General features: G+C 35.8%; 1 protein-coding gene across 2 annotated transcripts in view; it reads right to left on the reverse strand.

The window, feature by feature from the left end:
• SPATA17 (spermatogenesis associated 17) overlaps positions 1-26,273 on the reverse strand; it is a 287,476-nt gene that overhangs the window by 97,853 nt on the left and 163,350 nt on the right. For both annotated transcript variants that reach the window (XM_053606767.1, XM_053606768.1), the window contains exons 7-8: positions 9,689-9,892; positions 4,816-4,964 (exon numbers count right to left, since the gene is read on the reverse strand). In XM_053606767.1, coding sequence (XP_053462742.1) covers positions 4,816-4,964; positions 9,689-9,892 — 353 coding nt within the window. The remainder of the gene's footprint in view (positions 1-4,815; positions 4,965-9,688; positions 9,893-26,273) is intronic.

The raw sequence follows: 26,273 nt of genomic DNA on the forward strand, positions 1-26,273 counted from the left end.
TGCCCCCATAAAGTCTGACACACACTAAGGCCCCACCCTCCTCCCTCCATCCCTCTTTCTGCTTCCGCCCCCCAAAACTTAATTGTCGTTAATTGTCCTCATATCAAGATTGAGTACATAGGATTCATGCTTCTCCATTCTTGTGATGCTTTACTAAGAATAATGTCTTCCACGTCCATCCAGGTTAATATGAAGGATGTAAAGTCTCCATTTTTTTTAATAGCTGAATAGTATTCCATGTTATACATATACCACAGCTTGTTAATCCATTCCTGGGTTGGTGGGCATTTAGGCTGTTTCCACATTTTGGCGATTGTAAATTGAGCTGCAGTGAACAGTCTAGTACAAGTGTCCTTATGATAAAAGGATTTTTTTCCTTCTGAGTAGATGCCCAGTAATGGGATTGCCGGATCAAATGGGAGGTCTAGCTTGAGTGCTTTGAGGTTTCTCCATACTTCCTTCCAGAAAGGTTGTACTAGTTTGCAGTCCCACCAGCAGTGTAAAAGTGTTCCGTTCTCTCCACATCCACGCCAGCATCTGCAGTTTTGAGATTTTGTGATGTGGGCCATTCTCACTGGGGTTAGATGGTATCTCAGGGTGGTTTTGATTTGCATTTCTCTAATATATAGGGATGATGAACATTTAATCCTTAAAGAAAGCATAGGAAAAACACTGGAAGATATTGGCCTGGGGAAAGACTTCATGAAGAAGACTGCCATGGCAATTGCAATGACAACAAAAATCAACAAATGGGACTTCATTAAACTGAAAAGCTTCTGTACAGCTAAGGAGACAACAACAAAAGCAAATAGGCAACTTACACAATGGGAAAGGATATTTGCATATTTTGAATCAGACAAAAGCTTGATAACTAGGATCTATAGAGAACTCAAATTAATCCACATGAAAAAAGCCAACAATTCCATATATCAATGGGCAAGAGACATGAATAGAACCTTCTCTAAAGACAGACGAATGGCTAACAAACATATGACTGTTTTTTTTTTTTTTTTTTAAATCAAGCACATAGTAATTAGAGTTTGGAGTAAATGGTTATTTAAGTACCCAGTGTGTGATAATTTGTTATGGCGGCCTTAGCAAACTAACCCACCCAGAGACGCTGTCTGCTAGATGCTCAGTGAGAAAACTATTATGGACTAAGAGGTGGTGGCCTATAAAGAACTCTGTTCTCCTGGTGCTCCTTGACTCACAGTTCTCCAGATTGAGGGTTGAAATCCAGGCCATTCTTGGAATCTGTGATTTCCTCCCTCCTCTCTGGGGTTTTACATGTAGAATTTCAATGCTTGTACCAAATACAAAGCATGATGATAATTATCTTTTATCAAGACTCTACTACGTTCTTGGTAATTTATACTCATTGTCTCACTCAATCCTCATAACAAGCTTTTTTTTTAATTTTTTAAATTTTATTATTTTTATTTTATTTTATTTTTATCTAAAAATAGATCTGCCATTCAATCCCATAACAAGCTTTTAAAGTAACCTTCTGTCTTTTTCTTACAGACAGGGAAATAGAATCTCAGAGAGGCTAAGATCATACTGCTGTTGTGTGACAGAGCTAACGTTTAGGTTCACGTAGGTCTGGTTCCAAAGCCCATCATTCTTTTACTGTAACACACTGCAATTTTCATAATGATATGAAAACAAAATAGCTAAATGTATCGGACCCTCAGATATATTGCCATTCTTTAAGCCTTTAAAATTAGAATTGAACAATCCTGTCCCAGGGTTTAGATAGTGGGCTCCTGATCAAGGCCCTTGGATGGCAAACATGTTGCCTCTAATTTCTTACAGGTTAAATTGGTAAAGTGGTAAAAGGACCCTTTTCATTAACAAATGAATCTTTGTTATAAGAGTGTACTTTCTCCCCAATTTCTATAACATATTATCTCCAAAGGTATAAAACCTACATTTATAATATTTCTTTTGCTACACAAAATACAATTATTTATTATCTAGTATACAAAACCCAAAATGGTTATAGAAGATGAAGCTAAAAGGTAGCAGTATTTCAATTCTGCTAATAGTGGAATTATCTTTAGGCTAGTTGCTAAGACCAATTGCTTAGCCTAGATGCTAAAAATATAACAGCTTCAAATTTGTAATTTCTTTAGCATTTCCAATATGATTTGTTTCTGATTGATTAATAATCTCAGAAGTACCTTTCAATCTAATAAAGCTTCAGGGTAAAGGATAATCAGTAACATAGCAGAGAGAGGTTGAAGAAATTTCCAAGTATTCCACGGAAAATACAAGTTGAGCACATTTCCTTGGGAGATGACATTAACATCTGATATTTCTAGGCTTATCAAGGAAAACACTAACATGGGGTACTTCAGTATCTTTGATATACAATGATTTCTATAGAAATATCAATGAGATGATCAATAATTATCTCAATTATTTGAGTGGTTAATCTTGCTATTTTATAAACCTATGCACTGTTGAAAAATAAAAAAAATATTTTGAGTAATATAACTCTTTTTTTTATTTTTTTAATATAACTCTTTAGATAATCAACACTAAATTGTATATTTTACTTAATTAAGTTTGAGAAGCATTAATTGTCTATAATCTCTGTGCTGAAACAAATCTACCTCCCCAAAACTAATGGGAAAAAATATTCCTATTTTCTTATTCATCATGTGTTGGGTTAACTCAATCAATTATTGAAAGAATCTGCTAAATATTCTACAGCTAATTATTTCACTTCAATTAATGCTGTAAAATGAAAAGCCTAAAAAAAATGATTTGAAATGCTTGGCATTTTCATCTTTGATATGAGTTTGTGTGAAAATTTTTATTTTTGAAGAGTCTCTTTGAGGTGTATGATTAAAATAAAACACATTATATAGACTTATCTTTTCTGACTGATAAAATGATCCAAAATCCACTATGATAGATAATTGGTAATTCTAGCTTCTTTGCATAACAAAATATACTTTTTAATGTATTTTTAAATTATTAAAATTATTATATAACATTATATACATATATTATATAAATAATAAATAATTGCAATTTTATATATTATAGTATACTATCATACAATAGTTTATAATAATACTTCTGCTAAAATTACATTATTATAATAATTTACATTATAAGGTCTTATTTAGTATATAAATAATAGTACAAATTATTATAAGAAATATTGTAAAGATAACAAAAAGCATTATAGAATAATAAGAATAATAGAACCATTCTAAATTTAAATAGTCCATTTATAAATTACACATGATTCTACTGATGACAAAGTGCTCTGAAAGAGAAAGATGTATGAACTGAGATTCAAATCAATGATACCAATGAAATAATTTACAATTGCATGTGCTATTAGGTCATCCTTCATCTTTTTCAGTCATCTTCCTTAGTGATAAAGAAACTACCTCTTTTATTATACCTCATTTATTAAAAATTAAAATCTTATTGAAGAAGACCACATTGGCAATTACAGCAACAACAAAAATAAATAAAGGGGACATTATCAAGCTAAAAAGCTTCTGCATAGCTAAGGACACAATAATTAAAGCAAACAGACAACCTTCAGAATGGGAAAAGATATTGGCCTGTTATGAATCTGACAAAGGGCTGATAACCAGAATCTACAAAAAAAGCACAAACTAATCAACAAAAAATGAACGAAAAATCCCATTTATCATTAGACAAGAGACATGAACAGAAATTTCTCCGAAGACAGACAAATGGCCAGCAAACACATGAAAAAATGCTAAATTGTTTCTAATCATCAGAGAAATGTAAATTAAAATCACCTTGACATATCACCTAACTCCAATGAGAATAGCCCACATCATAAGGTCCCAAAGCTGCAGATACAGCCTCTTTGAAAAGAAGTAGGGAGAATCCTCAAAAACCTAAATGAGTCCTACCATTTGATCCTGTAGTCCCATTACTAGGTATCTACCCAGAAGAAAAAAAATCATCTTACTATAAGGACATTTGCACTAGGATATTAATCACAGCTCAATTCACAATCCCCAAGATGTGGAATCAATCCAAGTGCCCATCAACTTATGAATGGATTAATAAACTGTGATATATGTATACCATGGATTACTATTCAGTCATAAACAAAGATGGAGACTTTACATCTTTTGTATTAACCTGGATGGAGTTGAAGAACATTCTCTAAGCTTAGTAAAGCATCACAAGAATGGAAAAGCAAGACTCCAGTGTACTCAATACTAATATGAAACTAGGAGATGAACTACATGCCCACATGACAGAAAAACACAATTAAATTTAAGTGTGGGGGAGGGGAGGTGGAAATGGCAAACTCTCAACTACTGGGTTCAATGTAAGGGTATATGGTATGGTATACCTCTTGGGTGAAGGGCTCAGGTACAACTTGGACTTTACCTAGCAAATGCAAAGTAACCTAATTTTTTGTATGCTCATATTATCTGAAGTATGAAAGTTTTTGTTTTATTGGATCTTATTTTAGGAGCATCATAAATATGTATGCTTCCACTACATAATTAAGAAAATTATCTTCACAGATGCGTACTGGTCATTTATCTCCCATGAAATGCCATTTATTCTTCATTATTTTTCCTCTGAGTTGTATTTATATTTTTTCATTACAAATATTAACATCATTAAGGACCTCATTTAAAAGATGTGCAGGATGAAAAAGATCACTTTCAAATAGGTTAAGGGTGGCTTTTCCATCTCATAAATAAAACTTTCTGTATAATATTAGGAAATAGAAAATATTAGAAAATATGACACTGAATGTGGTACAGATATAATTTTTTTAAGCTAAGAACTCACACATTGTCGTTTACTCTTTGTACCCATTCCCCTCTTTTGAGCTCCTGTCTGGCCAATGTTATTTCATTGATTGGTTCTGCCACCCGCAACGTTGGTTCCAAAGGCTTGTAGCGTTGTTCTAACACATCAGCGATATCTCTGAAGGGCCCCTGACAAGAAAGGATGAAGTACATATTTTATTATGGAGGATTTTTATGATATATTAACAATGATCAAGGCTAGTGAGCTTCTCCAAAGTACAGTAAGTTTACTGAATTATTTTTAAAATACAAGTTGTTCTTGAGTTAGAAAATATATTACATAACAAGAATAATGGTTACATTCAAGAAATTTCCTCTCAAGTTAAAGAGATTACATTTAAAAAATTTTTAAATTAAACAGAAGTTTCCCTACTTACATCAAAAAATCTTCATGCTATAACTGGTAAATTCCTTGTCTATGTTTATGTTATAGATACATATCATATATTTATTAATATGTGTTTCTTTTGTATAAACTTGTATATATTCACGTAAGTTTATGTTACATGTATTTATATATTATATGCAACATGCTATAACTAAATTAACTTGTGGTATAGATTGTTTTGTTTTCTAATTTAAAAAGGAAATTTTTTCTAACAAACTTGAAAAACAACTCTCTCCTTTCTGAAAAAGTAAAAATATTAGAAAAACATTCTGAGCATAGTTTTTTAAGCACCCTCCTATAAATAGAAATAGGAGAGCAAGTTTTTTTAAATAAAAATTTTTAGCCAAATGCCAAATTTTATATTTAATAAGTGGCCCCCTAATTTATAAAAGCAATTTTTATTTATTGAAACTTTTTTAAAATTTTAAACTCTGTTGTTTCATTACTCTTATATCCATAGCAACCTTATAATGACACAAATACTTCGCAGAGGAATGTCTATAGTTGCACTGCGAAAAGTAACTTAAAACATACCGTACTTTTAAGCTAGTAGTCATTTATACTAGTTACTAAAATCCACTGGTTATCTATTATCATATCAAACACCAGACAAATCAGAGGCAGCTTAACATTTTGCTGCCGTTAATTGCATACTGTTTTTCCCTGTCACTATTGTACAAGAAAGGAGTAACATAAAATGGACAAATATTTCTAATCATATTCTTTATTCTTAAAAATCTTTTCTTTAAATAGGTTATCACTAACAAGACACAGCTGGAGTTACTGCAAGCGCTGAGTGAAGACTGTGGGGCTAATAAAAAGAAATGATTCACGCCTCATTTATGTTCACTTATGTTTTACATTAATAGAAACCAATAATAGGAACCAGTTACCATAAAAGTCATGGACCGTAAATAACACAAATGGCAAATAAGTATCATCCAGTACTTTTCGCAGCTGGACAGAAGGATTGCTATATTTGAAAGTAGTTAATGGATTTTTATTGGACTTTACTTTTTAAAGAAATAGTAACATAATTATGTCTCCTATTAAGAAATAATATGGGGCTTTATTTTTTTTAGATTCTTGTTCTTTTACTTTGACAAATTCTATGGTTTAAAAAATTAATATTTGGTTGCGTGAGTAGTGCCCATGAACCAATGAATGGATCAACAAACTGTGGTATATGTATACCATAGAATATTATTCAGCCATTAGAAAAGATGGAGGCTTTACACTTTTACATTTACCTGGATGGAGGTGAAGTACATTCTTCTTAGTAAAGTATCACAAGAATGGACAAAAGAAATATTCAATGTACTCCATACTAATGTGAAATCTCTATATAAACAATTACAGGTTCCTAAGAACAATAAAACACTATTGTAGTTCAGTTCGAGAGTAGAGGGAAGCAGGAGGGGGTGGGGGGAGGATGTATGGCAGAAGGAGGGAGGGCATGAAGTGGGATCTCACCTATGTGCACATTGTGAGGGTGTATAATATGCCCCCTGGGTGAGGGGCTCTTCTACAAATGGAACTTTGCCCTGGAAGTGAGAACAATGTAACCTAAATATTATACCCTCATATTAATCTGAATAAATTTAAAAATTAAATTAAAAAAGAGAATGGAAATACAACATATCACAAACAATTACAGTAAAGTGGGAGATTTTTTTAAACAAATAGAATGCAGGGTTATCTTCTTGCAAGTTTGATCAACAGTCAGGGTTATGAAAGGCAGTGTCTAAGATGAACCCCAGAGAACCCTGCTTCCTGGTATTCTTGTCCTCATGTAGTAGCTTGTCCTTGAGTGTGGAATGGACCTTATTCATATCTAACAAACATAACATGGCAGAAGTGATGGGATGTCACTTCTGGCATTAAGTTATAAAAGCCTGTGTCTTCTACTTTGAGAGCTCTTTCTCATTTTCTCTAGGATCAATAACCTTGAGGGAAGCCAGGTGCCATGGTTGTGAGGCCTCTGTGGAGAGGCCAATGTCAGAAGGGGCTAAAACATGACAACGGGGAGTAAAGGAACCACCCTGCCCTCCTATCCCCACCTTCCAGCTTAGCTTTCATATGAGACCACAGCCCTGGCTGACATCTTGACTTTAATATCATGAGATAACTTGAATCAAAGGCTCACAAAAGCTATACATGGTGTACTGACTCACAGGTACTGTGAAATAACAAGCATATATTGGTTTGACCTGTTAGATTTTAGAGAATTTTATTGTATAGCAATAGATATACAGAGGCAAGCCTGTGCGATAATAGTCCAGAGTTCTGGTAGTCTGTGGAGGCCAAATCTATCCCAATTCCTAGTTGATACTCCTTGGTGGTAAGTATCTTCTGTAGCTTAAATATTGATGGAGATGATGGAACTGTTGCTCTCTGAGACTTTCAGAATGGGGACAATTATCATCCACCAACCCTACTTCACCTTTTATCCCCAGGAAAGCATTTGCCAAATCTGTTCAATTAAAATGCAGTTATAGCATATGTCAAGATTTCCTGTCTCTGCTATGAGGCTTGCTTTGTTTGGGGCTATCTCTAATTCCCAAACTTACACCTTTTAAATTATTTAAATCCAAGTTATGTTTAAAATGTTATATAAAGATATACATTACTAGATGAGAGGTTAAATAAATGTAATAATGCATGTTCCTTCAGTAAAAACAAGTTATGTCAAGTAGTGTATAACAATATTTTTATATAAAAAGTCAGATTCTAGGCAATAATCCATGTTTTAACTTCATTTTCAACATAACAAAATTCAATATCAAAGAAGCATTTGTTCACTCCCCGGAATATACAGTATATTTAAAGTATACATTTAGTATTTAAAATTAGATTTTTTAAAAAATAATTTTCCTCTGGTTAAAAGTAAATCAAACCCATATATATATATAAAATTTTATTTTATTTATTTATTTATTTTTGCAGTTTTTGGCTGGGGCTGGGTTTGAACCCACCACATACGGCATATGGGGCCAGCGCCCTACTCCTTTGAGCCACAGGCACCGCCCAAAACCATAATTTTTTTTAAAGCAAGAAACTATTAACACAGTAAGAAGGAAATCCATAAAACAGGAAAAAATATAGGCAGACCCAGGTCATGGATGAGGTAAGTTCTGTAGATTTGTTCTTAAGATGAATTTGTGTATAATTTGAAACAGGTACATTTGCCTATTACCGGTAATAGCCTCTGTTTATAAGTGCAAGTTGTACATCAGTTGGATGTTTGTAATTCAGGGATTTACGGTAACAGCCTCCATTTGTAAGTGCAAGTTGTTTGTGAGTCAGATGTTTGTAACTCAGAGAACACCTGTATTTGCAAATCATATGTCTGATAAAGTATTAATATCTACAACATATAGAGAACTCTGAAAAGTCAATAACAAAAAAAAACCCAAAACTGGGCAAAAGACTTGAATAGATATTCTCCAAAGAAGATATACAAATGACTACTAAGCACATTAAAAGAAGTTCAACATCACGGCCACTATGGAAAACAGTATGGTAGTTCCTCAAAAAATTAAAAATAGAAGTGGAATCTAGCAATTCCACTTTCGCATATATTCTCAAAAGATATAAAAGCACAGTCTTGAAGAGATCTTGTAGACCCTTGTTCATAGTAGTATTATTCACAACAGTAAAATGTAGGGCTGGGCGCAATGGCTCATGCCCGTCGTCCTAGCACTCTGGGAGGCCAAGATGGGTCGACTGCCTGAGCTCAGGAGTTCAAGACCAGCCCGAACAAGAGCAAGATCCCATCTCGTAAAAAATAAATAAATATATAACCAGGCATTGTGGTGGGTGCCTGTTGTCCCAGCTACTAGGGAGGCTGAGTCAAGAGGATCACTTGAGCCCAAGAGTTTGAGTTTGCTGTGAGCTATAACACCCCAGCACTCTACCCAGAGTGACTGAGTGAGACTCTGTCTCAAAAAAAGAAAAGAAAAGAAAAAGAAAAAAATTAAAAAAACATAACAATAGTAAAACATAGAAGCAATCCAAGTGTCCATCAGTGGCTAAATGGATAAGCATAATGTGTGATGCACATGCAATGGAGTATTATTCAGCCTTAAAAAAGAAGGAAATTCTGAAAATAGACATCGCTACACTTGAATTTAACACAGATGAACCCTAAAAGCATTATGCTAAGTGAAATTAGCCATATCAGGGGTGGGTGAAGGGGAACTGGAGAGCTATTTGGTGGGTATAGAGTTTCCATTTTGTAGCTGAAAAGAGTTCTATAGACAGTGGTGATGACTGTACTTAATACCACTGAACTGTACACTTAAAAATGGTTACGATATTAACTTTTATGTTACATGTATTTTACATAATGTAACTGTACACTTAAAAATGGTTAAGATGTTAACTTTTATGTTACATGTATTTTACATAATATAAACAGCAAAAATAAAATTAGTGACAGAATTCTTACACAGATAATTAGTACCTGACATTGCTTCCTATTAATAGGTGGCAGAATTTCAGACCGAGGAAAAGAACGGGCGCTTGTACAAGCTAGCCAGCTGGTAAGGTCTGTGGAGGAGGCCTGCTTAACTTTAGGTCTTTGGTGTGTTAAAGGCTTTGCCTTCTGTAAACGCAACTCCCATGGATCAGGCTCTTTTCTGAATGGTGAATTGTATATACCTGGAATCTAAAGAAGAAGAAAGAAATTTTAATTTTTTACTTTAATTTTATGTGAAATAAAGGAAGATAAAATTGTACCAGGAAACTTTTCATTTTCTTAAACTAAAACTGTGGTTCTTAACCAGAGGCTGACTTCAGATTCACCTAAGATTTTATAAAATGCTCATAGTTTTTTCTCCATTCTAGATAAACAATTTCAAAAACTTCCGGGATTGAATACTAAACATTTTAAAACCACTGAGCTACAGTTTGTATCTGCCACATATGGCATTTTTATGTAATTTTATCTAAGAAAAAAATAACAGAAGAACCTTACATCATCCATTTTTGTATTCTTGTTTACTTTGTGAAAATCTAATGCTGTTTGCGTATACAAACTGTATAGAACCAAATTTTGATAGAATCATATTTTGATGGTATTTGATCCCAATCTTTGATATGGTTCTGTTGTGCCCTATATCAAAATATATACACACATAGGTATATGTGTATATGTAAATATCATACACACAAATGCTTATTAATAAGGAAAAGTTAACATTTTAAAGGACAGCATGACTTGTTTGCTTGCTTTGTAGATGCTCTGAACTATACAAAGAAGACATCCATTAAATCTGTCTGTTCTCCCTAAAAATGTGCTTTTCTTTTATACCATCAACATTTCTACAAACATTTCTGTTTGCTCCCTTTACCTCCTGGAATCAGCACTCCCAAAGTATTAAGATTAACTTTGAAAAATCATCCAGGAAAATTTTGTATTTCTAGCTTACCTCATCAATAATTGATAACCTCTATGAAATACCTACCCAAGCTGGATTTAATTTCCTAACTCAAATGTTCCCTTAACAACCTGGGGACATTCATTATAGCACCCACCATGTTGTTTCACAATGATTTTTTTTTTTTTTTTTTTTTATTGTTGGGGATTCATCGAGGGTACAATAAGCCAGGTTACACTGATGTTTCACAATGATTTTTATGTGCATCAGTTTTCCACAGGCAAACTGTTGGAGTGCAGACACTCCACATCAGGTATTTTTGCAATGCCAGGGCCTAGCACAGTGCTTGGCATATAGAAGACACTCTATAAAAGACATTCAAGTGATCATTGAATGTCTTTTATAGAGTGTCTTCTATATGCTAACAAACAATTCACAGTTCAGGAAGGCCATGCAAACCTCTATGATTCAACTCTTGCTTTCCAAAGACATCTTGGCAAAATTTTATTTATTTTAAAATTTTATTAACAGCTTTCAAAGAATGTTTAGATTATATCCTTTTTTTTTTCTTTCTGAACAAGCCAGTTTCAATTTGTTCTCAAATGCATTGTGATCTCGAACTCAATTATCACAGACTCACTTGAGTCACCTCTAACTCAAGTTTTCCTATTTTATAATTGGGAACTAAATTTTATTGGATATTAAAAAGCTAATGTAAATTAATTTAAATATATAAAAATATTTTTCAACTGGGTCTTCTTTCAGGTTTTTTTTCATCTGTTATAATTGATATACGAAAAAACACTGTGCTGAAAGATCTTAAAGCCGATTTTAATGTTATAATGTCATTTTAACTATTCTCTCACTGTAACTAATAGATGCCAAGGTGACTACAGAGAAAATAACTTTCAGTGTGCAGTAATTTTTAAGTGGATGGTAATTTTTAAGATAATTTTTAAGGTAATTTTCTAAGATAAGAATGTATCAATTATGATGGAAAAACAATAAATGTTGCATTAAAAAAGACTATTCTGGCATAAAATATAACTAAATCTACAGTCTGTGAAAAATCTATGAGAATACCATTTCATTACTGATGATCTAATTAACTAAAGTCTGTCAGTTTATTATGAAAATGTCTACAATGTTACAGATTAAAATGATAAAATGCATACCATTTAACCAGACTATAAATTATCATTTAAAAATATCTATCTACCCTAATAATTGCTACCAGCTATTAACTTTACCCTATTAGGAATCTTCTTTGATCTCTTCTATATTTGCATGCATGTGTATACATAGGCTAGATGGGAAATGCAAATAGATCAGTAGACATGATAGCTTTCTTAAATTATATTTTGCAACCTATATGGAGACCTCCTCATGTGTATTCTCTTTGCAATTTAAATCACATATAGATATAAAATATATTTTAATTGAATTTCAAATGTATCATTTAAAGTCTTCAAGGTGTCAGTACTTTAGAAATTAATTTAATACATTTGCTAACTTATGTCAATAAAAACAGTTCAGGACTCTCTCAGTCCCTAAAGCGAGAAAATACCCTATTTATTTACTTTGATAAAGTATCCACTTATTATTTCTTTAAGTAAATAAAACAACCCTAACACACTATTGTCTCAATTGCCATATTTCATCATTTTGTAAGCCACTTAATGAATAATGTTTTGTTGTTGATTTTTTATAATAGTACTATGGGTCACAAAAGACAGAGTTAACCTTAAGGGACTATGACATATTTTCAGTTTTCACATTTTTCACAACTTGGAAGGGCTACTGCCAAGCTAGCTTTTGGGACTTTATTTTCAGCAATAATTTCTAAAGTGACCAACACTATGGGGAAATCTGTGCTAACTGTTTAGAAAAAAAAAAAAAAAAGAAAAAGCCTACAACCGAGTTATTTGCAGTACTGTCATGCTAACATTCAACTCAATAAGACCCAAGGAACCTCAGGAGAGGACTCTGCTAATAGCTTCTTACTGACCTCCTTGCATCGGGGCCGCTGCTGCCTGGTGGCCCAGTGGTGAATACTGCAAATGAGGTGTGAAAGCACTGATTTTTTTTAGAGGCTATGATTCTGACTCCTCAAAAGGAAAAAAAAAAAAAAAAAGCCAATGAGTTATATAATAGTTATATATTTTTCTTGAATTCCCCCTCCAGATCCTCCATCGTGGGAACTTAAGCATGACCTGGAATATTAATTATGTCAGGTTGAACAACGAGCAAATGTGCCATTTGTTACCCAGTCACCCTTAGCATTACATTCATATTTTGAACCATTCCATATTTCTAACAATCTATCAGATGGCTCTTTTCTTCTCAGTTATTGTTCTTACACTCAAGTATTATATGGAAAAGTGTTTTAAGAGTATGATTGATTTGCAAATGAAGGACTATACATATTATATTTGGAGTATCTACTGTTTTATTCCATGAAAAATGTTTTTTATGGCCATTTTCAGTCATACAGTGACCTTTATTTTGTAATTGCCTGGGGGAAGCTATAGTCTAATTTCTTTTCTCCTTTTTTTGTTATTGAGGTTTACTTTAAAACAAGTTTCTGTAAAATAGGAAGAATAAGAAATAGGATTGAATGCACCTATAATTCCCAAATCACAATTACTAATGTATGATCATGATTTCAAAGTAACTGTTTATGGCAGAAATGAAGAACAATTACATATGCAGGGTGGGAGACTTTGGGTTTTACTTTTACAAATGACAATTGCATAGTCACAGGATTGGGTAATTGGCACAAAAGTTATGAAATTTAAAACTACTTTCTTGCCTCTTGATAAAAAATTTGTGAATACACAAGAGACAGTCCTTAAAGGAGATTTGTCTAAAATATGTTTGGGTTCTAAGTTCTGATCAAATACGCTTTAAAAAAATTAGACAATAAACAAGTAGCCAAGAGTAGTAAAAATCTCCAATAAATAGAAAAGTAAAAGTGGGCCAAAGAACTGCGAATGAAATATTTGCTGAATCAACACTGACCAATGCACTTCATCATAATTATCAGGACACGCTACTGCCAGGGGATTTATAAAAATTCCACTCAGCAAATAATTGCCCTGCTGTTAGGAGATAGTCAGTGTTAACACAGTCACAGTCTAGTGTTTAGTAAGATATTCTACATTCAATTACTCTTGCTAGGGACTAAAAGAAAACATGGTCATTTCTCAGATACATGGTCATTTCTCAGTTATGCCTCTCCATGCACTTCAGACAGAGGACCACAGAAGGAAGAAGAATTTCTTGGCAACATTAGAGACTCACAAAGAATATTCCAGTTAGAACTTATCTATATAAATCAATGTATTTTCAACTCTTACTGGCTACACATGCTTTTTATCTTCTTTTACTTCAGTGAGAAATAGAATTTTTACATGTTTTGCATCAAATTACATAAGTGGGGCCACATTCAATGTAGACCCCCCCAAATTGAAAAAGTAACTTGTGGGAACCATTTGGAGCTCCTTCAGGATCTCATACTCTAAAGAGCACCCTCAGGGGATTGTTGCAGCTTGTTTACATGCTTATTCTAAGACCCTTCTTTCTAAATTCCTCAGGGGCACAGAAAAAGGGGATATTTAAAAAATAACTACGTTTAGCTTGAGTATGTTTGGAGAAGACTTTTAGAACTCCACAGAGGTATATAGTGCAGCAGGTAAGTAGTACTATCGGAAAATTGACATTTAAAAGGTTCTAAGGTTCTCCTAACTATTGTGCTATACCTCCTTTATTCTAAAACACACTTATTTTTCTTTATGTATTTCATATGTCTAAGAAAAGTTATAGATACAATTTGATTTTTTTCTCACATGATAAACAAGAAATATTTCAAGTGAAATATGATCTTTGAGGTTGTTGGCTTTACTAAGTTAACAAAAATGTACATTTTTAGAGATCATTTTGATATGTTCATCAATATTATCATATGTTAAAACATTCTAATGAAATGTTGATTAAGATGAAGAAGTTTAAATAGGATACTGAGAAAGGGCCTACACTGCCAGATGTAAGGTGGGCATAGAGATGAATATAAAGTGATTGCTCCTATTAAATTATTCTCAGTGGCAGAGGAGGATGGTATTAGAAGAATGGTTTTGTGACTAACTGTAACATTAGTCTTCAGTAAGTGTCTTCTAATAACTATTGTAGAGAAGGTATACATACACCAGATGATATGGTGAAGGGATATATCCTTTAGAAAGCTCTGTGGAAAAAAACAACTGAATTTGTTCTAAAGATGAGTAGAACTTTGCAATAAAAAAAGAAAGAAAAAATAAAGACATCTCAGGTGAACAGAATGACAAAGACATAGTTGTGGGAAAATATAGCACCTTTATTGAGTGAAAATGTAGCACCTTTATTGAGGGAACACCAAGGTGGCCAGTTTAAGCATGAGGTTATTGTCAGAGATAAGCGTGGAAAAATTGAGGTCAAAAGTAATAAGCTAAAATTATGCACTTAATTCTGCATAAAATGAGATTCTTTTGATTTTCTCATCTCCTTTGAAAGGTAAACATAGGAGAAAGTCTGAAGTGGTAATACTGGTACATGAAACTTGCAGAAGCAGCCTCTATGGCAACACAGCAAAAGATACAGTTTGAAGAGACAAATCAAGCATCAGATCCAGACATGATGGGAATGTTGGAATTATCAGACTAGGAATTTAACATAACAGATTAATATACTAAAAGCTCCAATGATTAAGGAAGACAGCATGTAGGAACAGACAGTCTGTGTAAGTAGAGAGATGGAAATAACAGAAAGGAAGAATGTCTTTGATGAGTTCAGTAGTAGATTTTAAAAGGTTGAGAAAAGAACATCTGAACTTGAGGATTTGTCAATAGACTCCTCAAATGGAAAAGTACACAGAAGAAATTCTCATAAAACTGAAACAGAATATCTAAGAACTGTGGGACAAATACAAAAGGTATAATACATATGTAATAAAAATAACAGGCCAGGCACAGGGGCTCATGCCTGTAATCCCAGCACTTTGGGAGGCCAAAACATGAGGATTGCTTGAGCATAGGAGTTCAAGACTAGTGTAGACAATATAATGAGACCCCTGTCTCTATTAAAAAAAAAAAAGTAAGACTGGCATGGTGGTACATGTCTGTAGTCCCAATTACTTGGGAGGCTCACTTAAGCCCAGGGGTTTGAGGCTGTAGTGAGCTGTGATGATACACATACCACTGCACTCTAGCCCAGGTGACAGAGTAAGACTCTGTCTCAAAAATAAAAACAAAACAAACAAACAAAAAAATTCAGAATAAGAAAAGTAAGAGAAAGGAACAAGAAATATTTAAAACAATAAGAATTATGAATTTCCCTAAATTGATGTTAGACGCCAAACCACATTCCAGAAAACACAAAGAAAATCAAGCAGATAAATTAAAAAAAAAAAAAAAAGAAAGAAAGACAGAAAGAAAGAAAAACTACACTAGGCATATCATATTCAAATTCCAGAAAATTGAAAATGTGAAAATTCTTGAAAAAATATACAGGAAAAAAAAAACCTTACCCATAGAAGGCAAAGATAAGAATTACAATCAACTTTTCAGAAACCATGCAAGCAAGAAGAGAATGTAGTGGACCATTTAGTGTTGAATCTTCCTAGAATTCTTTATCCTATGAAATTATCCTTTATATGTGTGTGTGTGTGTGTCTGTGTGTATGTATATGTTAAATTATACATATAAAGGGTAATATGTATGGGTTTTTTCATATAAATAAAAATGAAAGAAATCTGTTGTCAGTAGACCTGCCTTGCAAGAAACATTGAAAGAAGTTTCAGAGAAAAAGAAAACGACATAGGCCCAAAACTCAGATCTACATAATAAAAGGAAGTGCATCAGAAAAGAGGTAAATCAAGGTAAAATAAAAATTTTCATTTTTCTTATTCTTAATTGATCTAACAGATAATAGTTTCTTTAAAACAATAGTATTGGGGTATTCAATTATATATGTATATGTCTATACATGCTCTGTGTAAATAATACTAAAGACAAGAGGGGGAAATGCAGATTATTTTGTTATTATAAGGTACTTACACTACCCATGGAGTGGTATAGTGTTACTTGAAAGCAGAGTTGTAAATGCATGTTGCAAGCTCTGGGGCAACAACTAAAATAAAAAAGAAGTATAAACTTATATACTAAGAAATGAAAAATAAAATTAAAACTATACGAAAGTGCAATTATTGTAATAAAATCACCAAAGACAGTAAATTAGTGGAAGATAAACAGAGCAACAAACACCAAACCAGTAACAAACACAATAGATGCTAATCCAACTATTTCAATAATTACTTTAAACATCAATGGTCTAAATACATCATTTAAAAGAAAGAGATTGCCAGAGTGAACCAAAAAAGAAGACCCAACCATATGTTGTCAATAAGAAACCAACTTTAAATATGAAGACATATAAACTAGAAGTAAAGGTTTGGAGAAAGATATACCAGGCTAACACCAATCAAAAGAAAGTGGGAGTAGCTTTATTAATTTCAGACATTGAAGACTTCAAAGCAAGGAAAGTTTTCAGGGATAAAGAGAGAAAATAAATAAGGATAAAAGAATCTATTTCCCAAGAAGATATAACAATCCTTAATTTGTATGTGCCTAACAACAAAGCATCAGAATATGTGAGGCAAAACTGATGGAACTGCAATGAGAAACAGCTGGAGACGTCAACTCCTCTCTGTCAGCAATGGACAGATGCAGCAGGCAGAAAATCAGCAAGTACACCATTGAATTTAACAGCAACATCAGTCAACTGGATATAATTGATATCTATAGACTACTTCACCTAACAAAAGCAAAATGCACATTCTCCTCACATTCATTCAGAACACTCACCTAAGCAGACCACATCCTGGGCCGCAAAACACACCTTAACAAATTTAAAAGAAGAGAAGTCATATAAAGTATGCTCTCAGGTGATAATGGAATATAAACTAGAAATAAATAACAGAAAGATAGCTAGAAACCCACCAAATACCTGAGGATTAAACAACACACCTCTAAATATCACATGGGTTAAAAAGAAATTTCAAGAGAAATTTTAAAATATTTTTGAACTAAATGAAAGTGAAAATATAAGTTATCAAAATTTTTGTGATGCAGCAGAAGCAGTACCTAAAGGGAAATTTCTAGCATTTGGTAGTAGAAAAGAAGAAAGATCTAAAATCAATACTTTAAGCTTCCATATTACAAAACTAAAAAAAAAAAAAAAGATCAAATTAATTCCAAAGTAAGCAAAAGAAACAAAGTAATAAAAATTAGAGCACAAAAATTAGAGCACAAAAAATTGATTTCCTGAAAACAGGAAATCAATAGAGAAAATCAATAAATCAAATGCTAGTTCTTTGAAAAAAGGGTTAAAATTAACAGGCGTCTATCTAGGCTAACTAAGAGAAAAACAGAGAAAACACAAATTATTAAAATTAGAAATGAAAGAGAGAATATCACTGCTAATCCCATGGACATTAAAAGGATCATAATGGAAGATCATAAACAACTCTATGCCCACAAATTTGATAATTTAGATGAAACGGACTAATTCCTTAAAGGACACAATCTGCCAAAACTCACACACACAAAAAAATAAAAATTTAAATAGGCCTATAGCTACAAAAGAAATCGAATCCATAATTAGAAACCAAGAAACAAAAAGCACCAAACCCAGCTGGATTCAGTGGTGAATTCAGGGAAGGAAGAAATTATACCAATTTCTTCCAATTGGTATACCAATTTCTTTATACCAATTATACCAATTTATACCAATATATAAGGAAGAAATTATACCAATTCTCCTCAATTCTTCTAGAAGACACAACCCAGAAACTGGAATTGTTATCCCACTAAGATCAAGGACAAGGCAAGGATGTTCCCTCTCACCGTTTCTTTTCAATGTCATATTGGAAATTAAATTAATACTGAAATTTAAATGAATTATAAAACTGGTAAAAGACCTGAAGGAATACCTCCTCAATGAATATATACAAATGGCAAATAAGTATACGGAAAAGTGGTCATTATCATATGTTATTAAGGTACTATTTATATACTAATTTAAAAAGAAATTAATTAGAAAGAAAAAGAAAAAGTTAAAAAGAAATTTCAAGAGAATTTTTTAAAAATAATTTTGAACTAAATGAAAGTGAAAATACAAGTTATCAAAATTTGTGTGTGCAACAGAAGACCAGTACCTATTGGGAAATTTCTAGCATTTGGTATTAGAAAAGAAGAGCACAAAACAATGGACAAGGATGGTGCCCATGGATATGAACAGAAGGCTGTGGATTCAATATGGATTTTGGAGGCAGAATGAGTAGAATTTGTTGGTAGGCTGTATATAATGGATGGGGAACGATCAGGCAACAGCAAGGATGAGTCTCAGGTTTTTGGCTTAGGGGTCTGAGGAGCTTATGGTGCCATTTACTTAAAAAAAAATTGGTTTCACATCTTAGAGTTGTTTTAAGTCTATAGGAAAAGCTATAGGAAGGCTATACGCTGACACCACCAAAACACTGTCACCACCAAATACTGGCAATGAACGTGGAGCAACAGGAAATCTCATTTGTTGCTGGTGAGAGTGTAAAATGGTACAGCCCCTTTGGAATGCAATTTGGCAGTTCCTTATAAAACTAAACAAAACCTTATCATACAATTAAACAACATGTTCTTTGGTATTTACCCAATTGAGATGAAAACTCCTGTCTGCAAAAAACCTGCACACAAATGTTTATAGCAGCTGTTTTCATAATTACCAAAACTTGGTAGCAGCCAAGATGTTCTTTGTAGGTGAACAGATACATAAACTGTGATACTTCCAACAATGGAGTCTTATATAGCACTAAAAAGGAATGACCTATCACACCATGAAAAGACATGAAGAACCCTTAAATACATGTTAATAAGCAAAAGAGCCAATTTTAAAAGGCTGTTTGATTCCAGTGATACAATAATCTGGAAAAGACAAAACTTTGGAGACAGTACCGGGATCAGTGGTTTCCAGGGCTTAGTGGAAGGGAATGATGAACAGGCAGAGGATAGAGGACTTTGAGGGAAGTGAGAGAACTCTGTGTGATACTATAATGGTGGATACATGTCATTATATATTTGTCAACACCCACAGAATGAAGAACACCACGAGTGAACCCTAAGATGAACTATGGACTGGGTGCTAATGATGTGTCAATATGGGTTCACTGATGGCAACAAACGAACCTCTGTGGGTCCGAATGTCTATGGTGGGAGAGGCCGTCTGTGTGCAGGCACAGACAGCATATCAGAAGTCTCTGAGCCTTCCTATAGCTTTTCCTATAGACTTACGACGACTCTAAAATGTGAAGCCAATTTTTTTTTTTAAAGTAAATGGCACCATAAGCTCCTCAGACTCCTAAGTCAAAAACCTGAGACTCATCCTTGATGTTGACTGATCTTTCCCCATCCCTTATATACAGCCAACCAAAAATTCTACTCATTCTGCCTCCAAAATCCATATTGAATCCATGGCCTTCTATTCATATCCATGGGCACCATCCTGTCCAAGCAACCATAACATCAACTATGTCCATTATTGTGCCCTCTCCATGACTTAAGTTGGGGGTTCTCAACCCCAGCTGCACTTTGGAACCATTTGAGGCTCAGTCAGAATCTTTGAAGCATATGTCTGGTATTTGTCCAGTTTTGTTTTCTTTTTTTTTTTTTAAAGCTGATGTTCAGCCAGAGTTGAGAACCCTGACTATTGTCTATCTCGGTGCCTGGCTTAGAATGAACAATCCATGATGATCTGAATAACTGATAGAAGGCCAGAGGTCTGTAGTGAAGGTGAAAATTTCTTATTCAGAAGAAAAAAGCCAATGAAAATAAAAAGCATAAGATGGATGAGGAACATCCCATAAAACACAATTGAAAGGCATTGATGCTGGATTACTTAAGAGGAATATGAGAGAATGTGGGGTCATGGAAAGTCTTGGGTTTAAAACTGAGGCAGAGAAAAAGAAAGAGGAGTTCTGCAGGAACATTAATCTTTGTTTTGGTGTCATCAGGATTGAGTTTCCCAGAGAACATTCGGATTGAGAGGATTGGTATAAGGGTAGGTCTGGAACTTAGAAAAGAAGTCATAGCTACCAATTAGAATGTCTTCTGAATATAAATAGCTGAAGGTGTGAAAATGGATGGGTTACTGAAAGAAAGAGCATAGAATTCAAGAAGGGCCAAGGGAAACGTCTTAGGAGTGCAGACCTTCAAGGAGTAGTGTGAGAAGAGAAGCACATGACGAGCACTCAGAAAAGCAAACAGCAAAGGAGAAGAAGCAGGACTCAGGGAGGTGGTTTCATGCAGGAGGTCAGTGGTGTCAGATGCCGCACCAAGCTGGAACAGCCTGAGGATGGCGAATGCGCATCTGAAATGGTAATGAGAAAGTGACAGGTGACCTCTGCAAAAACAGGTTCTGTTCTGTGGCAGAAGTCATATTGAATTCACTGAATATGAGACGTCCAATGAAGGAAAAAGGAGAGAACGGATTTCTCTTTAACCACAGTGTGTTTAAAAGACTTCATGAGAAAGATTCCATTTAAAGGACTTTCTGGGAAATCTTCCTCACTACACAATTCTCTCTTTACCTGAAAATGTCAGCTCACTATTTTATTGATCATTGTAAGAATTGGATGAAGTTGCTTGTTTATTTGCATAGGCAGTTTCCCTGGGACTGCTCATTCCCCTAAAACAATGATTTTCAACCTTTTTTACCTCATGGCGCACTTGAACCTATAGCTTAAATTCTGTTGATCAGGCAGAGACAAGATGGCTGACTGAAGCCAGCTTTCCACAGAGGCTCCCATCCAGAGGGAGAATTAAAGGACAGAAATTTAGCAAGTAACCTGGTGTATTAGAGCTGCACCAAGAGAGAAGGTTGAAGAACACACATCAACCCCACTGAGGTGAGCTGAGAACCCAAGGATACAAACAAAAGGTACAAAATCCATCACCAAGTGGAGGAGAGTCCCCTCCCCCATGAGAATGGCTCAAAGTGCCCCACAAACAAACGAACAGAGTTCAAAGATCCTTCCACTACACTCCACAGGAGAGACCCTCTAAAAACTGGACCTACCTCCCCTACTAGGGTGTCACGGAGTTCTCCTGCCAGGCATAAAACTGTACAAAACTGTATATATTCGGCAGTCACTGCTAACCTGGTGTCCCTGTCCTCTTCTTGTAGGGTTCCCCCAAAGAAGGAGGGCAGGCAGCATGCATCCACACCGAGCCTCCTTGTGTTTTTCTTTTCCAAATAGGACCTCCCCATCCCCTACTGCCCAGGCCCTCCATGGGCTGGGCACTCCATCCCTACACTCATGTCTCACTGCGGAGCCCAGACTCTGTCTGGACTCCGGGTCCCTGGCCCGTGGTCTGTCGCCCCACTGCTGGAGCTGTGACCGCCCTGCCCACCGTTCTTCCACTGCCACCATGCCTGGCACCATGGGCAGTGAGCAGAGTTCCAAGGCTGAGAGCCAACCCAACGATCTAAACTCCTCAGTGACTCCTCCAGCCAAGCATAGAGCCAAGATGGATGATATTGTGGTTGTAGCTCAGGGCTCCCAGGCCTCTCGGAATGTCAGCAATGATCCCGATGTTATCAAGCTGCAAGAGATTCCAACCTTCCAGCCCCTTTTGAAAGAGGGAAAGTTAAAGGACAGAAATTTAGCAAGTAACCTAGTGAATTAGAACTGCACCAAGATAGAACGTTGAAGAACGCACACCAACCCTGCTGAGGCGAGCTGCGACCCCAAGGATACAAACAAAAGGTCAGAATCCATCACCAAGTGGACAGGAGTCCCCTCCCCCATGAGAACAGCTTGGAGTGCCCCACAAACAAATGAGCAGAGTTCAAAAGTCCTCACACTACACTGCACGGGAGAGACCCTCTGAAAACTGGACCTACCTCCCCTACTACGGTGCCACAGCATTCTCCTACCAGGCATAAAACTGTATAAAACTGTATATATTCTCTACCTGCAAATCTGAGCTCCTAGCACTCTCCTCCACTGTCACTCAGAGGTCTGGAGGCCTGTCCCCCAGGAGTCCAGATTCTTGGGTGATTTCTCAGGGGGTGTGGACAGGGCCTAAACCGCAGGTGGTCAGTGCTGACTCTATGTCACGGGAGTGAGGAGAGGACGGTCAGCTGAGAGGGAACCACACCAGAGTGGCAGTGCCCCGAGGCGCAGAGCAGCAGCCGTCTTTTGGTAACAATAGCCCTCACTCCCAGATATTCTGAAGCCACACCCACTGTCTCCCTGGGCAATGAGAGGAGGCCGGGCATCTACTCTGGTGGCAACCACCATGGAACAGATCTGGGACAGAAACACAGGCCCCATGAGTAAAGGGTTTGCCTGAGGCGATACCAGCCTGGGTAGTTCGTGGGGACTAGAAACGCACGCACAGGGCTGGGAAGTTCCCATGGCAGGGCTGACCCAGAGGACTGCTTTACTGAACCTAAGACATACCTGGCCCTCAGGGGATCATCAGCCTATAGACAAAGGAAGACAGGAGGCTAGAACTGACAGGTAACTGAATACAAACCTGCAAGAGCAAAGACAGGGCCTGAGGGGCAGGCTCTGGGACCTCAAAACAGCTTCTCTTCTGCAGGGGAATTTAGCAGGGAGAGAAACAAATTCCCACAAAATTGTTCTGTTCTGTTCTGTCAGTAACAGCAATCAGGGGTGGGGCTGGAACTGAGTGAACACCCCCCAGCCTCCATCAAGCGCCCGAGGTTGTCAGGCCTCACCTCCCCCTGCTAGATAGAGGCAGAGCACAGCAGCCTGGCTGAGAAGAAATAGATTTCCTTGTGATTCAGGCAGGTGCAAACCCCTGGACTATCTATTCACTACAGCCCCGGTGGAGCTATCAGTGACTGGGTGTGACAGAGGTGCAAGGTGGGGAAGGAGGCAACAACTGTCCCAGACTGATCTATTTGCTGCGTGGGTCCTCCTGACTCCACGGAGCACCGGAGCAAGTCATATATGAGTAGTCACCAGACCCCTGCGATCCAGTTCCCAGAGACCTTTTAAACTCTCCCACCTGAGACAGGTGCTGACTGAGACAATTAATTTGGACCTTCTGAACAGAGCCAATGGCCTGAGGACTATTCAGGTGGTGCCCTGGGTTTGTGGTTGTAGGAAAGTTTGATTTTTCTTTTCCAATAGTTGTCTGTGGGTGACTTAATTGCTGGTATTTCTCCACATCTGAGACTTCAACCCAGAGTAACTGTTTCACTAGGGTAGAACAGAGACCAACTGAAAAAGAGACAGAACTACTTAGCCCCACCACACCAAATAGGGCCCCAGTTTCTCAGGCCATAGCACTGTACAGGTCCTCCACAAAGCTCCAGGGGAAAAAATCAAACAGTCTAAAACAATCATGGGGCGGAATCAGTGGAAAAACTCTGGTAACATGAATAACCAGAATAGATCAACCCCCCCAAGGAAGCATATGGCAGATGTAACTGAAGATCCCATTCATAAACAGCTGGCCGAGATGTCAGAAATCAAATTCAGAATTTGGATTACAAACAAGATTAATAGAATGGAGGAAAATTTGGAATTAGAAATTAGAGGAGCAATTCAAAAGTTGGAATTAGAAATTTGAGGCGAAATTCAAAAGTTGTCTCAAGAATTTAACGAATTTAAAGACAAAACCACCAAAGATTTTGATGCACTGATGCACGAATTTGCAGCCCTCAAAGATCTGAAAAATACAGTAGAATCCCTCAGTAACAGAGTGGAGCAAACAAAACAAAGAATTTCTGACATTGAAGACAAAGCCTTTGAATGCTCCCCAACTCTCAAAGAGGAAGAGAAATGGAGAGCAAAAACAGATCATTCTCTCAGAGAGCTCTGGGATAATTCAAAGGCTAATATCTGCCTCATTGGAATCCCTGAAAGTGATGAAGTGGCCTCGCAAGGCACAGAGGCCCTTCTCCATGAAATTATGAAAGAGAATTTTCCAGACATGCCAAAAGATTCTGAAATTCAGATAGCAGACAGTTTCAGAACCCCAGCATGACTCAATCCCAATAAGACATCTCCTAGGCATATCATAATTAACTTCACTAAAGTTAATATAAAGGAGAAAATTCTGAAAGCAGCCAGACATAAGAAATCCATTACCTACAAAGGGAAGAATATTAGAATGACTGCAGATCTCTCTGCTGAAACTTTTCAAGCCAGAAGAGGGTGGTCATCGACTTTTAATCTCCTAAAACAAAATAACTTTCAAACCCGGATCCTGTATCCAGGTAAACAGAGTTTCATTTATGATGGAGAAATTAAATACTTTAATGACATTCTTATGTTGAAGAAATTTGCCATAACCAAACCTGCTCTTCAGGGTATTCTCAAACCTATCCTCCATAATGACCAGGCCAATCCTCTACCACAAAAGTAAACTCACTCAGAAACTTTTGATCAAACTCCAACTTCCACAGTGGTGAAAGGATTAAAAATGTCCACTGGACTTTCAAAAAACTTGATACCCAAAATTTTACCAGACTTATCAATATTCTCCATTAATGTGAACAGCTTAAACTGTCCTCGAAACACAGAGTGCCTCAAAAGAGGCACAGGTTAGCTGACTGGATACAAAAACTCAGGCCAGATATTTGCTGCAAGAAGAGTCACATCTTACCTTAAAAGATAAATATAGACTCAGGGTGAAAGGATGGTTATCCGTGTCTTCAATGTCTTATTGGGATTGAGTTGTGCTGAGGTTCTGTAACTCTCTGCTATCTGAATTTCAGAATCTCTTGGCATGTCTGGAAAATTATCTTTCATAATTTCATGGAGAAGGGCCTCTGTGCCTAGGGAGGCCACTTCATCACTTTCAGGGATTCCATATTTCAGGCAAATGGTAATCAGAAAAAAGCAGGTGTTGCAATTCTACTTGCATATACAATAGGCTTTAAAACAATGAAAGTAAGGAAGGATAAGAATGGTCACTTCATATTTGTTTAGGGTAATACTCAATATGATGAGATTTCAATTATTAATATCTATGCACCCAATCAGAATGCACCTCAATTTATAAGAGAAACTCTAACAGACATGAGCAACTTGATTTCCTCCAGCTCCATAATAGTCGGAGATTTCAACACTCCTTTGGCAGTGTTGGATCGATCCTCCAATAAGAAGCTGAGAAAAGAAATTTTAGATTTAAACCTAACCATCCAACATTTGGATTTAGCAGACATCTATAGAACATTTCATCCCAACAAAACTTGAATACACATACTTCTCATCAGCCAACGGAACATATTGCAAAATTGATCACATCTTAGGTCACAAGTCTAACCTCAGTAAATTTAATGGAATAGAAATCTCTAATCTCATCAATGAGAAACGATAAAGACAAAATAACAACAGACTCTTTAGAAATTCAAAATATCCTTAATGAATATTACAAGAAACTTTATTCTCAGAAATATGAAAATCTGAAGGAAATTTACCAATACTTGGAAGCGCGTCACCTTCCAAGACTTAGCCAGAATCAAATGGAAGTGTTGAACTGGCCTATATCAAGTTCTGAAATAGCATCAACCATACAAAATCTCCCAAAAAGAAAAGCCCAGGAC

Source organism: Nycticebus coucang, chromosome 10, assembly GCF_027406575.1.
Source record: "Nycticebus coucang isolate mNycCou1 chromosome 10, mNycCou1.pri, whole genome shotgun sequence".
Lineage (NCBI taxonomy): Eukaryota > Metazoa > Chordata > Mammalia > Primates > Lorisidae > Nycticebus > Nycticebus coucang.